The sequence below is a fragment of the Uranotaenia lowii genome, chromosome 3 (assembly GCF_029784155.1).
Source record: "Uranotaenia lowii strain MFRU-FL chromosome 3, ASM2978415v1, whole genome shotgun sequence".
Taxonomy (NCBI): Eukaryota; Metazoa; Arthropoda; class Insecta; order Diptera; family Culicidae; genus Uranotaenia; species Uranotaenia lowii.
The window spans coordinates 7336813-7352358 of NC_073693.1; the positions used below are offsets into that span (position 1 = coordinate 7336813).

Sequence of the window (15546 nt, forward strand, 5' to 3'; positions counted from 1 at the left end):
AGTTCAAGTATGGCAATAAATTTTAGCAACAAAACTGCAAATGCAAAACAATATTAAAATACAGAATTCGATTTGGAAAATTTTCACAGTTACGCTTCAAACTGTCAAAATTTAAGAATTGAATATGGAATTTCGATTAGAATTCGAATTCAAATCTCTTGAATTTCAAATTTAGATTTTTTCAATGCACATTCAAAAATCAGATTTGGGATTCACGTTCAGATTCAAAGGGCATTGTTTTGTCTATTCGTCGATCGAAATATTTGAAATTATTTTTGCTGTATACACTCAGGCGTTTTCTTACTTAGCCAAGACACGAATCTCACAGCAATCTCTTTGACATGCAGCGCCACCTGATTTGAATAGGAAGAACTAAGTCGCGCAAAATAAGCAAAAGGTAAAATGTACCGTAAAACGAAGGTAATTTTTTCCAACCTTCTTTAAAGGTAAACCTTTTTGGCTTCAAATCTAAATGGGTCATTCAGATACCACGTGGAAAAAAGTGAGATTTTTATCCTCTTTCTCTCCTCCGTGGAAGTGGATCCAAAATGCGAGCAATTTCTGGATTTAGTTAAAAAAAATAATACTTATTCACCTTTCGAGGATATTTATGAGTTAAGTATGTCCACGTGGACATGACCCAAACCCCTCTCTCGGTGGAAAAGCATGGATATTTACAAACACGCCCCCCTCCCTAACTTGTCCAGTTGTCCGCGTTCAGATTCAAGGATTATTTCTCAGAAGAAAAACAACTTGACTCATATTGTTGGTTCACAAGGTTTGCAACGAGTGCTGCCGTATTTAGTTTTTATTTTATCTTTTCTTGCCAATATCAACAAGCGTTTCTTTACGTTTTCGCTTCTCTGCCGATCGGACCACTTCCTTCCTTTCAACACTTTTTACTATATTGTACGTTATATAATGGTATCTTTCAGTTTGCAATGTTTTTCATTTTATTTTATTCTCTGTCAATGTTATAATTTTTCTTCTCTCATTTCATTATTTAGGTATTTGCATTTACGACAATCAATCTATCTGGCCGATGAAAAATATGTCTAAATCACATGTGATTCTGTTTGTCTCTGTTGATGAGTACTTTACTTTTCCGTTTTCCATTCTCATCTGAGTCAGTTGTTTAGGATTATGCACTCTAATTTGCTTCATTTTGATTTAAAAGTTACTTGTTTGTTGTCTGAATTTGATGTGATTCTTTTGGCTATATCAATTTGATTATCCCAATGATTGATGAGTATTTTGGTTTGATTTTCTGGGTTTTCGGTAGCTGCTTGTGGTTGGTTACTCTAACATGGAACTGAATACCATCATCTCTCTACTATCTGAAGTATGCTAACAAGTGTTTCATTTGACTCTGGTTTTTGTTTACTCCTCTTTTTTTTTATCAATTTTCAATAGTTCAACAGTAATAGTACTAGTTTTTTGGGTATTTTCTCTCTGAAGATTTAAGGTACACCTCTACTTAAAATGGGTTTATTCTTTTTTTTTATTTTTACTTTTGCCACCGGGATCGATAGGTTTTGGTATTCTGGTTTCTTTCTTCTGTTTGTCTAAAATCTGAACGGGAAGAGAATTGGTATTGTAAGGAAAAATTGTGATGAAGAAAAGGCAAATCTAAAAAGTTTTCATTACACATCAACTAACGTTTTATTTTGGCTTCACTTTTGCTAGTCACGCGGTTTCACTGGACTGGTTTTTGTAAGATTTCGTTCAATTTTTTTTCTATTTCCATCCTATTACATCTTTTATTATATTAATAGATTCCATTTCTGTATACTGGCACATAAAAGTATGTTCTTTGTTTTCTAATATTCCTCCCACTGTATGCCCAACGTCAAAAGTTTTGATCGATTTCATATTTTACTTTTGTAGCTACGAGTTTTCAAATCTTGGTTTTAATGTTTGCGTTTTGTTTTTTGTTGTTCTTCAATATAGGTAATCAATAGTTTACAAACAGTATCTATAGTATAGACTTTTTAATAGTTGCTTTTATATTTTACAGTTTGCGCTGGTTTTTTTTTCATTGCTTACGTCAACAATTACAAAATTCTAAACGCAGTAAAATGTTTGTCTTCTCACACCGACACATTCTCGTGAGAGGATAAATGCGGCTGATAGAATTGAACCAAGCTAAAGAGTTGCGTCTTTGCCTTCAACAACCCGACTAAAATTTGGTGTATTCAATAGACATATTATTGGTTGCTTTTACATCATTGTTTGAGCACTTTGCAGATTTAATATATTCGTTTTAGTTCCTTCTACTGGTTTTACCACGATCATAGAATTCAAACACAGTTCCTCATGGGATGTTTTATCGTAGCGACTTTTGAAGTAAATTACTATTTTCCAGTGCGTATTCTAGGCGTGGCGCTAACAGGTTATAAATTTAAAATATAATATAAATAGACCTGATTTAATCTCCACCACACTACTACAGTGTTGTTTCGTTCTAACCTAACAATTTTGTATTCAGCAGACTTAGAATAATCACTCCTCGTTGGCGGCTTCCCATAATGAACAATGGACACTTAATAATTTCTAACGGGATGAAAGCTCAGCTTTCGTTCCACCCATTAATCGTTCCACCTTTATTCGTCCAGCATCTGGACAAAACTGACGGGAAACATGCCCCTCCGGGTGCTGTCGCCCTCGATCTCACCCTCCATCCAGTTCTCGTCGTCCGTTCGCTCGTTCAACACCACCAGTATCTCGCCCTCCTTGAACTCCAACTCGTCGTCGTTGTCGGCGTTGCAATCGTACAGAGCCCGGCAACGGCGCTGAAAAAACAAAATCAAATCAATTTTTTGACAATGCTTTAGTAAATACTACAGCATTCTTCGAGTTCTACAGTCATTTTGGTCCTTCGAGCCGGATAATAAGCTCGGCAAGTGTACCTCTCGAATCTACAGAGCTACATTGGTCAGCATCATCAAAAGGCAATAGAAATCGAGATTCGGGAGCGTAGGTAGAGATGAATTGGGCACTTGATTGAAATCCAGAAGGACAGCGAACAAGGAGCAGCCCCAGAAACTCGTTTTCTAGAAGCCTAGCCGCAAAGCCCAGACGAAAATCTTGACTGGGGACAGTAGGCGAGGGAAGGATGCTGCTCGTAGAAATTTGATGCTGGGTGTATGGGTACTTACATAGCTCTGAAACGACCCCGGGCTCTTGGATAGATTGAATCCATCTCCGTACCGTCCGCTACTGCCACCGGAGGACGCTCCGCTAGTATCGAGCCGCCCAAAGCTACTGTTAGCCGAATCGAGCCCCAAACCACCGCTCGACGAGCATGAAATTATCGTCCCATTGTTATATTCCATGTCCCCTCCACCGAACTCGTCGTTATGAGAGGAATTCAGTGTAGCTGCCCTCGATACCTAAAATGGGATAATTTAGGTAAAAGGGTGATTGACTGAAAGTGAGGAAACTTGTGCTGGGGTTACCTTATGCCTCAAAACAACTCCATCGTCAAGAGAGGATATACTTTCATTGGACCGTCCGTTGGAAATAGATTTATCTGTGTTAAGAACAATAACTTTATTAGTCATTTACATACTCTCTACAGGATCTAATGTTCAAGTATTACCAGCAGGTGGCCCAGGTGGCGGCGGTAGTTTTGGTCTGTTGTGTATGCTTTTATCGACTGGTTTGAGTTGAGGCATTTCACCGGTCATTGGAAGGACTAGTTTTGCTCCAGCTGTGAAGAAGAGAAACATGGTATGTTAGCAGTGCCCAAACAAGGGCAATATTATCTTTAACTTACCTAAATTTCGACCCAACGATTCCCCGCTGGGCGATCGCTTATGACCGCCGGTGAAGGAACTTAAAAAGTTGGGATCCCTATTGGAGGCGGCCATGTAACCCTCGAACCGTTCGTAGATCTTGTTATCGAACTGCAGCTGCTGAGAGGAGTTAGATTTAGCACCGGGCGCTCCACCGGCACTGGTTGGGCCTAAGCCTCCTCCTCCGCCCCCGCTATCCGGTAACTGTTGCTGCGAAGAACCTCTCAGGTGTGGCAGTGTGCTGTACATATCCGAGTGATGTGGATGGTGATGTAGGTGGTGTGATGACGACAGTCCGAAGATTTCGCTGTCGATGTTCTGTGAGTGCCGAGGAGCATGGGGAAGCGTACCGTAAGTCGTGGGTGGAGGAGCAGGTGCCGTTCGCTTTTTCAGCGATCCTATATTAACTGAAGAAAAAGATTCAAGGATTATCGAAAGCACAGTCTAAGAGTTTAAAATGTCACTCACCAGATGATGATTTCTTGCTTGATGAACTAGCGGCCGCAGCAGCTGCAGCCGCTGAGATCTGAGCCGACGCTTGCCGGATAATACTGCTTGAACTGCTAGAGTTTGGACTAGAACCGCCTCCGGTTGTGGAACTGTAGCTGGATGCAAACGCTCCGGTTGCGTATTGTTTAGGACTAGTACCGGATGAGGGGATAGGAATCTGGCGCTGTTGATGGCCACCGCTTCCCGTCGAAATCTGTTGCTGAGCATTGCTGCTACTGTTGCTGTTGATGGCATTGGGGTTGCAACTCGAGCTGGGACTGGAACCGCTCTGGATCGAATCGCAGGTGGACGATCGCGATCGCAGCGCTACGGGTGAGTCGCCACCCACGAAACTCGGTGGTCTCGAGCGTGACTTCCTTTCGTCTATTAGCACCGTATCGTCGTCTGAGAAATCGGTCGACCCATCGTCGTGGATGTTCCAATCAGTGTTGATGTGATCGAAGGCGCTTTTTTCGCGCTTTATGGCATGTTCGATCTAAGACCAAAAAAAACATCGTAGGTAACCAAAAGATCTTTAAAATTATCAATATGCAAACAAACATACCAACTCCTTGCAGGCCTCGTGGCCCATCTCTTTGGCTATGTCTAGTGCGGTTCGGTTTTGTGAATTTTTAATTTCGTGATCACAGCCAGACCTGAGCAGCAGCTTCATGCATTCGCGTCGATCGTGAAGCGCACACAGATGCAGGGCCGTGTTTCGTCCGGACATGTCGCCCGGTCCGGGTGGATTAGTTTGCTTGTTCAGCCCCGAGGCGGCCATGTTCTGAATTAGGAAATCGACCATGTGCAGCGTCGATCCCATCTCACGAAGCACCGCCAGGTGGATCGCCGTTTCGCCGAATTCCTGTGAATCAGAGGAAAATTGTATCACGAGGAAGATAGGAAAAAAGGTTGATTTGCTCAATTCAACGTTGACGCCTCCTAACATACTGAGAGTTTCAAAACTAAACACGACTTGTTCAAAGGATATTAGTCAAATATTAGGTTTAAGATAACACTTACAGAAGATGGCAGCACACAGGTGAGATCAGCACCTTCAGCCCACACCTGTAGCAGCTGACCCAGGTCAGTATTGATCACGGCCTGCTCCAAATCGTTCCTTAGGTCCCGATCGTCGGCACATGTCCGCATAACATATCGCTTGGCGATGTACTTTGCCCTAATGAAATCGTACCGTTCTTCCCTGAAATTTGAACAGAAGGTTATGACCGTTCATATGATTCCTTCGGAAAAAATCTTACATCGAACTATCCGGAGTCAACTTGCCCTTTCCAAGGGTAGCTTCCATAACTTCGTTCAGACTGTTGTTGCCCATGGCCCGGGCAATGAGCAACTGTGCCGTTGTCAGATTGTCCAGTGTTAAACTTTGTATTCGCGAATGATGGACTCCGAGATCCCGATGCACCCCGGAACACTGGATGCACACCAGCACCCCGAAGTTTAAACTGATCCAGGTAACATCGTTCCGGGAGCCACAATCACAGCACTGGTCGTTACCAGGCAAGTTCTGGATGTACCGGATGACCGTTTTCTGCAGCTCGATTAGACTAGGACTCATTTGAGTGTTGGCGTGCTGGAACGCCTTGGCCAGGGCTTTCTGTTTGCAGTTGATTAGCACCGACATCCAGGCCTTCTGGTCCGATTCATCTTCCGCCTGGAAGTGGTAGGGCCGATTGTCTGTGAAAAAGAAGGTGTTTAGATATCAGGAAAAAGGTCTACCTCACGCCATACTTACAGCTTATCAGATCGAACCCTTTCTTATCGTCCGACACTGGTTTGATTTGGCAAGTCAGAAGATTCACACGGGTCGGGGCCTTCGTTTCGTCCGCATGGCAAATGTCTAGAAATCCGTCGGCCGTGACTCTACACCGTCGTTTTTGCCACACCCTTCGCACCTTGCCTTCGCTTTTCTTCAGCAGATGACCGGAACGTGTGATGCCGTGATTCTTGTCACCCTGCAGCTGGTGCAGCGAATAGCCGGCCGCTCCCTTATCACTGGGGACATTTTCCACCCGGTCAAAGTCCGGTGAAGATCGTAGTAGGGCTCGTAGTTCAAGCAGCTTCCGCCTTTCCTCATCCTGTTTGTGCCGGATGGTTTGCAGTTTGATGCTCAGCTCCTCGATGTAGGTCCCAAAATGAGCGATGGTTTTGAGACCGTCCTTGAAATAACTGAAAAAGAACAGAGGATTGATTTTGTTATGTTTACTAGATCTGAAAATGGGTTTTCACTATTCAAGGGAGCTATAATCCACCCCATTGGAAGGGATGTTCAATTCCATCGCCATATCCCTGAGCATGTTTCCGTAGTACTGCTTAACAAATCAATAAGTAACAACGAGTCAGTTCCGCTGATAAATTTTCTTCTTTCCGATTAAAACGAACAGGCCACGCGGTTCCAAGCCAAACCTTGATTCTTATCAAACTTTTGTGAACTAGAAGCTTAGCCTTCATTAAGGTGGAACTCCTCAAAGAGTGAATTTATTCAAAATTTTGCATTTATAGTATTTTTAATTAATGTTTAATCGCCTGACGACGGAGAAAGTTCTATGTCTGACATTGGTTGTTGAACGAGATAACATTTTATTTTGTACTCATGCCAGTTTTCACTTTGATAGATATCTAAATTATAGCTCACCCTAAATTCAAATCTACAAAAAAAAACGAATACTTACTTGTTCTGAGCATGGTAGTATTCGACTAGGTGCTGCAACAGCTCGATACCTTTCTTCGTCTTTATCTCGTTGAACTTTATCAGATACTGCAACCGAAACAAACAGACGGGAAATTATGAATAAGTAAAGCAACAGTTTGTATCGTAACCCAAAAAGTGTTTATCAATCAATGCTATCGGTCAGCCGTCAATCGTTATCAGTAGTAATGTATCCTCTTTATCACAATTCCACTGGACTGGGAACCCACCTCACACATCTGCAGCTGAAAGACCCGCCGCTCCTTCTCGATCTCTTCGGCGATTTCCGCCGGAGTAACCTCGGTTCGCATCATGCCGGCATCCTTCGCCAGCGCTTTCTTCTCCTTCTCGATCTTCATGAACTTGACGTCGTAGTCTTTGGCAGCCTTGTCGAAGGGCCTCTTCATTTCGCCCTTCATACCGCGCAGTTCGCTCTTCAGTAGCGAATCCACGGGGAACATCACAATGTTGTTAATGTTTTGCATCTGAGACGGAAAAATCGTTTTGAAAATATTCTGATTTTGAATGAAATAAACTAAACTTACCAGCGTCTTCATGAGCGCGCTTAGTTCTTTGGTAACGACGGAAAATTTGAGGAATGCTGCCCCGATGTCCGGTTCCTCCTTCGAGAGCGCTACGGAGCCGAGACGTTCCAGTGCCCTCACCAGGCACATCTCGTTGTCAACGTGGGCTGAAAGGAATAAAAAAAAAGTTGATTTTTTTATAATACATAATCTGTTGTAAATTTATTACTGGATGAAACGAAGGCTTAAGAACAAGAATAAAGGGTAATTTCCGTTCCCTGAAAAAATCTTCAAGGTCTAGTGCGTGAAACGTAACAAGCGAACAACGAAACTAATGGATGAAGATATTCTGACCTGGAAATCTTTCGTCGCAATATATTTGAAACCAAATCCCAATCGTGTTCGGAACCTATTTCAGCTACGACATCTAGTGTTCAAAAAAGAGTTCTCATCAGAAGGTTGTATACGAGACAATCTGTGGTCCTTCGAACCGGATCGAAGCGATTGTTCCAGTATATCATCGTGTGTCCAACATCATTCACATCACCAGTACTGTAGCTCTAGCGTGTGCGTCTCATCGGAGATGAAGTTCCTCATTAGTTTACCAACAGATCCTAATCTGACTATGAGGCTTTCAGTAATAGCTTAAGAATGCGGCTAAGTTAAAATTCTAGCTTCAGAACAAAAGGATAAGGGCAAACTCAAAACTAGGTTTATCCACTAGAGAACTGCTATCAATTGCTGGAACCTTTTTTTTGTCTACCTTCAGCGCCCCTCATTTATTAGTTTTCGAACTAAAATAGGTTCTTCGAACCGGACACTGTGGCCTTAAAGTGTGCCAAGTGTCAGTTGAGCTATAGTGCTAAAGGGAGTTGACCTATAGGGCTGAATCTGGTTGTGTTGAAAGCGAACTGCTACTTATTTTCATACTTTCAGAGTCTCAAGAAGAGCTATTTGGCATTGCTCAAATACACCGAGTAGAGATGATACAGTCTATAACACTGCTGAATGAAGAAGAAGTTTACAAAAGATAGCTGTAGGTCAGCACCTCAAGTTTAGTATCTCGAGGACGAGTACCCAGGTCATAAGAGGCAATTAAATCCAGCAACCGTCGCCCTTTTTCAAAGCAATCGTTGCTTAATTAATATTACTTTTAGTTAGTCAGAATAAATACTTGTTAGAACAAAGAGGTTTTAATTTAAGCTCTTTCAAGTCTCAACCAGTCCGATTCTCCCACCGCACCTGCCAATAGGTTATGGGCCCAGGCCGGCGGGATCGGAACTGGTAAAAAAGTATTTAAGTACATCAAGTGAGATGGGCCAACTACGACAACTGGAGTTTCCGGATTAAGCTGTTGCTCATCAAGGAGGACAACTGGACGGCTGTAGCGGATGCGAAACCGGAACCAGTCATGGCGGCGTTGAAAACTAAGGACGAGCAAGCGCTAGGATCCATCGGATTGGCCGTGGAGGACAACTTGATGCTCCTCATAAGGAAGGCAAAATCGGCAGCAGAAGCGTGGACGGCTCTTGAAAATTTCAACTGAAGAGGACGTTGACATCGAACGTTTGAGTCATACGGAAAATCTGGAGTCAGCGCCTGGAGAAGCATAGTGACATAGAAGCGCAACTGTCCAAGTTAGGAAATTGTTCGAAAAACCCAACAATTTGCAGCCGGAGAAGATCCTTGGCAAGCAGTGGCTGGTCGCAATTTCGTACAGCAGTCTGCCGGAGGAATACGAGACGTTGGTTACCGCATTGTAATCCCGACCGGAAACCGAGTTGACCCTAGACATGGTGAAGGGTAAATTGATCGACGAGAAGAAGCAGCGGAACTGTGGCGAAGACGAATCCGAGTCTGTTTTGTTTGCGGATTCCAAGGTCGAAAGGACCGGTGTTATTTTTTTGCGAAAAATTTGGCCACCAGAAGGCGACTTGTGAAAAATTTCAAGTATGGAAAAATGCAAAAAGTAACAATTCAATTACTAAGCAACGGAAAGCGGTTACCAAGCAACATCAAGCAAACAACGTGGCGCAGCATGACGACAACACTCAGTACGCGTTTCTCACTGAATGCGGTTGCCAATTGAAATGCAGTGGATAATAGATTCCGGAGCCTCATGCCACATTGCCAACTACAAGGAGTTCTTCGAAGAGTTGAACTGAAAACGTTTGGGCCGCAAACGGAGCGAAGGTTCGTTCGAAAGGCCGTGGTGCTGGACGGATCAATGTCATTGATGGTTCTGGTCAGTGTATGTTCCTGGAATGAAATCCAACTTGTCTGTGATATACCGTATCTCATCGACGGAAATCTGGAAAAGTGCTTCTGGGGCGAAGCGGTGGTAATGGCGAACTACATGCAGAACCTTCTGCCCTCAAGGTCGATGAGTGGCACACAATACGAGCGGTGGTACGGTAGGAAGCCAAATTTAGAACACGTTCAGCGTTCAAGTGGAAGCATGATTTAGCAGATTCTAGGCTTTAACCTTTGATCCAAACTGCTACGTTCTTCATTTGGAGAAATTTGTGATACTAAATACGGTGAAAAGTACTTTCCACTGGTCAAGTCCTTTAAAAACAGCGCATCTGTTGATTTCCTCCGAGTTTCGAGTGACTCCAGTCCTACTAACATACCCAAGGATCGGTATTCCGGCATTTTTTCTTGCCACCCAAGGTTTCTTAAGGCGTATCTCAGAAATCTTTTATGAACCCTTTCAATCCTGTTTTTATGAACGTTATAATATGGCTGCCACTCTATACTGGCGTACTCAATAGTTGTTCGGATAAGCCCAACATAAATAGAGACAATAGTGTAAGGATTGTCTAGCTCGTTACAAATCCTGCTAACACTCCGTACATAGAGTTCGCTTTGGCTACGACTTGTTCAACATGTTTCGAGAAACTGAGTTCTTCATCTAACTCGACTCCCAGATCTTTCACGGAGGATTTTCTAGCTATAATTCAGCTGATCTCGAAACAATATTTGTGCACAATATCACTCACTCTCCGAGAAAAGGTAATCACATTACACTTTGAGGCATTGATTTTCAATCCGAAACTGCTGCAACACCCGAAACACTCTGAAAATCTATAAAGCGCATTTTGTAGAATCAAACAATCCTTTGGGTGCCGCACAGGGAGGAACAGTTTTAGATCATCTGCGTATATCAACACAAACACGTCATGCAGCACTCCGGGAAACTCGTTCATAACAGTGACGAAAAGAAGGGGTCCCAAGTGACTTCCTTGTGGTACGCCGCTGTTGACCGAGAATACCCTGGATCTCACATTCCCTATCTTAATAAATTGGACTCTTTCTTTCAGGTACGAACGAATCCACTGAAGACAAATTCCGGTGATCTCATTTTTAAACAGCACTGACAGGAGAGCATTTATGTTAATCACGTCAAAATCCTTTGACATGTCGGTATATATAGCATCGACTTGAAAACCCTGCATCATCCATTGTGATTTTCGAGAGTCGAATTCTGCCAAGTTTGTAACTGTTGGTCGCTTTTCCAAAAAGCCATGCTGAAAGTCCGACATTTTCCTTTCTAACCAAGGATACATTTGGTCATAAATTATACTCTCGAACAGTTTGGGTATGGCAGACAGAATTGCTATCCCACGATAATATTTAGCAGGCAGTTTTGAACCGTTTTTATGGATTGGCACAATGTGGGAGATTTTCCAAAAATTCGGAAACTAACCTCTACGAATTGAAGTTGAGAAAAGCGGTTATAACGGCTCCACCAAGGCTTTAACGCATTTTTTAAGAAACGAATTTGGAATTCCATCAGGTCCACTACCTTTGGATTCATCAAGCAGCAAAATTTTTCATCGTACATCCGTGATCGATATTCTCAGCCCAGGAATGACTTCCGTCGCGGTTTGGAATTTTAGCTATGGAACTGTATCGTTGACACTGTAAATGCATTGGGAAATATTCGACAAATAATTTCAAAGCCTCGTCGAGGCTTTTGGCGTCTTTGTTGTTATAAGATATATTTTTCGGGACTAACTTTGTCTTACGTTTGGAGTTGACATACTTCCAAAAACGTTTCAGTTCTGATTGAATACCTCTTTGAAGTTCATTCAAATAGGTGATACGTTGGGATCTATGCAGAGTATTGAAAGCATTGGCCGCAATTCGGTAAGCCGTTTTACTTTTGCGATACTTTTTATATACTTTTTTATTTTTTTTTATTTTTGAGAAGGCAAATTGTTTCGGCGTTGAACCATTCAGGGTACTTAATTCGATCGACCTTCCTATTAATGTTCTACAATGTTCTAGCAATATGCCGTAAACAACATTATTGTAGAAAGACAAAAAGTTGAAATCAACAGCGTTTTCGACTGAGCGATAATTTTCAGAAAGGTTATCGAAAACACCAAATTGCTTAAAAAGTCAAACATGCTTTGTCAAACATGGTTCGTCATAAGGCCAGGCTAGTATCCCAAGGATTCTGCCAACGATACGGGACGGACTACGACGAAGTTTTTGCGCCGGTCGTTCGTCACACAACGTTCCACATAAAGATGTCCGTAGCAGCAGAAGATGTTTGTCAAGCAATTCGAGATTAAAACGGCATTTTTGAACGGCAACCTTGAGGAGGAGATTTTTAGGAAGCTGCCTCCCGGGTATGTTGTCGGCGCGGAAGGTAAGGTTTGCCTTCTGAAGAAAAGCCGCCCGTTCATGGATCCAACGTCTACACGAGGTGTTTATGGCGGATGGATTCAAGCGGTGCGAGGCAGCCTGGGTGACGTGAAGTTTTACCTGGGCATCGAGGTCAAACGAGATGGAGCCGGAGATTTTCACATCAGCCAGCGGAAGTACATCGAAGACGTTGTTCGTTCTGTTGGTCTCCAAGATGCAAAAGTTTCGGCGGTGCCACTTGAACCTGGATACGGCAAAACGGAAGAGAAAGTAGTTCTTCTTCCTACAAAACAACAGTACCAGAAAGTAGTTGGGCAGCGATCGAAAACCGAACAGCGGATATGTGTTCCAATACTGCGGAGGTAAAATTTCTTGGGTCTGCCGTAATCAAACTTGTGTCTCATTGTCTACAGGAGAGGCAGAGTTCGTAGCACTTTCCGAAGCATCCCAAGAAGCAGTTTGGTTGCAGAGACTACGAAAGTGGCGTTATACGAGGATGATCAGAGCTGTTGGACTCCGAGAAGTTCAGCAACCGTACGAAGCACATTTCAACCAAGTTCCATTTTGCGGAGGACTTGAAAAAGAAAGGTGTTGTCAACTACGAATATTGTCCGACGGAAAGAAAGGCAGCGGATCTTCTGACAGAACGCCTCTCATGAGTACGTTTGAAGATTATCCGTCAGAAGCAGTGTTGAGGAGGAGTGTTGCGAGCATGCAACGCAGCTAGCAACTGACCATCAAAGCAATCGTAGCTTAATTAATATAGCTTTTGTTTAGTTAGTCAGAATAAGTACTTGTTAGAACAAACAGGTTTTATTTTAAGGGGGGGGGTAGGGTCTAACGGGTATAAAAAAAACACCATTTTCACGATTTTTTTTCTAGAGCTATCGTTCAAACAAATGTATTCAAATTTTTTGCATTATACAAAGCATTGTTAAAAGAACATTTAGTAATTTTTTCGTAGAAAAATATTGAAAAATGAGCCGGTGACGGAGCACTTTCGAGGATGCCTTTTAGAAAACAGGATTTGCGGTGGACACTGTATCTCAGCACAGAATCATCTGAAGTCGAAAAATCAAAGCAAAATATTTTTAATAGATGTTTTTCTGGACCCCAACGTTTTTATTTAACTTAAAAAAATTTTTATGAAATTTTTGTGACTGTTTGAAGTAAAAACTACGATTTTTCACGAAAAAATCCGCCATTTTTCACTTGTAAAATCTCCCCAAAGTAAAAAAAAACAAAAAAGAAAAACGTTGGGGTCTGGTATTTTATATGTAGAAAATATGTTCCAAATTTGAAAAGAATCGGATAAGTAGTTTTCAAATGACGATGTCCACGGACTTTAAAAAAGTGCTTTCGAGAAAAACGCGTTTGAAGTTTCTGCTTTTGCTTTCTTGCAGTATTAAATAGGAGGAGATAAAGGCCTATAATTTCTACAGTTTTGCTCCAATTGACTTGAAAATTTGACACAACATTCTTGAAATGTTTTACAATAAGAAAATAAAAAAATAAAAAAATCGATTTTTTGAAAGTGTTAGACCCTACCCCCCCCTTAAGCTCTTTCGATTCTCCCACCACACCTGCCAATATTTTTTACTAGTTTATAGGTAACCACGCGTCGGTTCTTGATGAGCTAAACTACTTAAGCTTCGCCAAATTTTGTTTGACTCCATATTGGAAAGATAATCGACGGACCAATATTAGAGCCAAGCTTCGATCTCAGAAATAAATCTTCATTCTTGTAAAACCAACGACCAGTGTGAAGAATTTTGTTTTGTTCCACTATTTGTTGATAAAAATTGAAATTTAACCGGTTACATACTATTATATAATCAGTTTATGAAGATCAAATAAAAATTATACTTACTATTCCCCGAGTTGTGTATTGCTTTAACAGCTTTCTTCAGCTTTGTCAGTCCTTCTCGGTCGAAATCGAGCGTCTGGAAGAGAGAAAAGAAAATAGAAGAAGAGCCATTAAACAAATTGTGTCGTCTAACATGACAAACCGATGTGCAAAACGTAGCTAAACACGTATCTTCAACATTAAAACATGTTAGGAGGTAGGTGGGTACATCGACAGAGAAAACGATAAACGTGCCGTAAAGTAAAGAGGGCTGCAGCAGCAGCATGTCTCATATGCGATTTTTTTTTATTTCGAAGATAAAAGCTCCAAGATTACCACGGTCAGGTTTCGGATATGATCATATTTTATTTGTCTCGACCAATTTCGCTTTTAAAAATCACGTCCGCAAATCGTCTCTAAGAAAGTGAACGGAAACCGGCAAGCAAGTAAGCTAACAGGCAAAAAAAGGGAAGCGAAAACTAAACCGGTTGATCAAAGGAAGAAAATAAAACGAGAGAAAAAAAAACAACCAACGAATTGCCACTATCAATGGCAAAATGTCTTTCTATTCATCGTCGTGTGGTGTACGACATTATTCAAATTCCGGTATGGAGCGAGGTGGATAAACTTAATGCTTGAAGGATTTGCCGGTGGGTCGGTGTAAGTCGTGTTTATTTTGGCAAAATAAATGCAACTTACGACTCTTAAGATTGAACAAACAAATTAGGTTTTTTTTCGGTTTTTTTATCAGTAAAATATTCAAATTGTAACGTGAACTTCCAGTGATAAAAAATGACCAGGTATATGATACATTCATTTCACACCCTATTGTGTAATTTACCAAGATGATATTCGCTAGTTTCATTTTCTATTATTGGATTATGATTCAACAGTTTCTCACTGTTGAAGCCGTTCCATCATCAATAACAACATTGCACTCGAACTTGTCATAACACACTTGTTAATTCGTGTCGGCATCTGATCGACCATACAGAGGAGGTAGGTACAGATGAAGGGTTTCCGATCATTGACGTTTGTCTAAACATGGAGAAATCGCAAAGCTTCGCATCAATCTTTCTTTCCGATACCAGCGGCGGATAATGATAGGGGAAAAAGCGATAAAAAAAATGTTGAAAACTAAACACATTCGCACTTGTACTTTTAAACGTATCGTTTGTAGGTATTAATCAACATCAACAAGTTTCGTTTTCAGATTCAATTTTCCTGCGCGCATGATGAGCGCCTTATTTTGATTGTAAGCGCATCGCAGCTGAGCTAGCTATACTAAACGAACGACGACGACGCCTCGAGGTACATACTCGCTAAATTTGAAATACTCAGAGCCCGGCTACCTTTTACTCAGACGTCGCCACATGTATGAAGCAGCCGACGGCTGATCTTAATTAACTCAAATATCAGCGGAAAATTTACTCAGACGTCAGAAAATTCGGCACTCAGAGAACTCGAGTGCTGGAAGGCGACAACTGAGTAAATGATGATCAGTTTGTGCGAGGCGGTCGGACT

General features: G+C 41.8%; 1 protein-coding gene across 3 annotated transcripts in view; it reads right to left on the minus strand.

Moving 5' to 3' along the window:
* Positions 1-769: 769 nt before the first annotated feature.
* Positions 770-15546, minus strand: part of LOC129753419 (arfGAP with SH3 domain, ANK repeat and PH domain-containing protein) — an 83276-nt gene continuing 68499 nt past the window's right edge. For all 3 annotated transcript variants that reach the window (XM_055749241.1, XM_055749242.1, XM_055749243.1), the window contains 14 exons: positions 14047-14119; positions 7542-7687; positions 7227-7481; positions 6980-7065; positions 6043-6476; positions 5549-5984; positions 5310-5490; positions 4852-5151; positions 4266-4782; positions 3779-4204; positions 3602-3712; positions 3459-3532; positions 3159-3392; positions 770-2792 (listed from right to left, as the gene is read on the minus strand). In XM_055749241.1, coding sequence (XP_055605216.1) covers positions 2604-2792; positions 3159-3392; positions 3459-3532; positions 3602-3712; positions 3779-4204; positions 4266-4782; positions 4852-5151; positions 5310-5490; positions 5549-5984; positions 6043-6476; positions 6980-7065; positions 7227-7481; positions 7542-7687; positions 14047-14119 — 3462 coding nt within the window. In that variant the 3' untranslated portion in view covers positions 770-2603. The remainder of the gene's footprint in view (positions 2793-3158; positions 3393-3458; positions 3533-3601; positions 3713-3778; positions 4205-4265; positions 4783-4851; positions 5152-5309; positions 5491-5548; positions 5985-6042; positions 6477-6979; positions 7066-7226; positions 7482-7541; positions 7688-14046; positions 14120-15546) is intronic.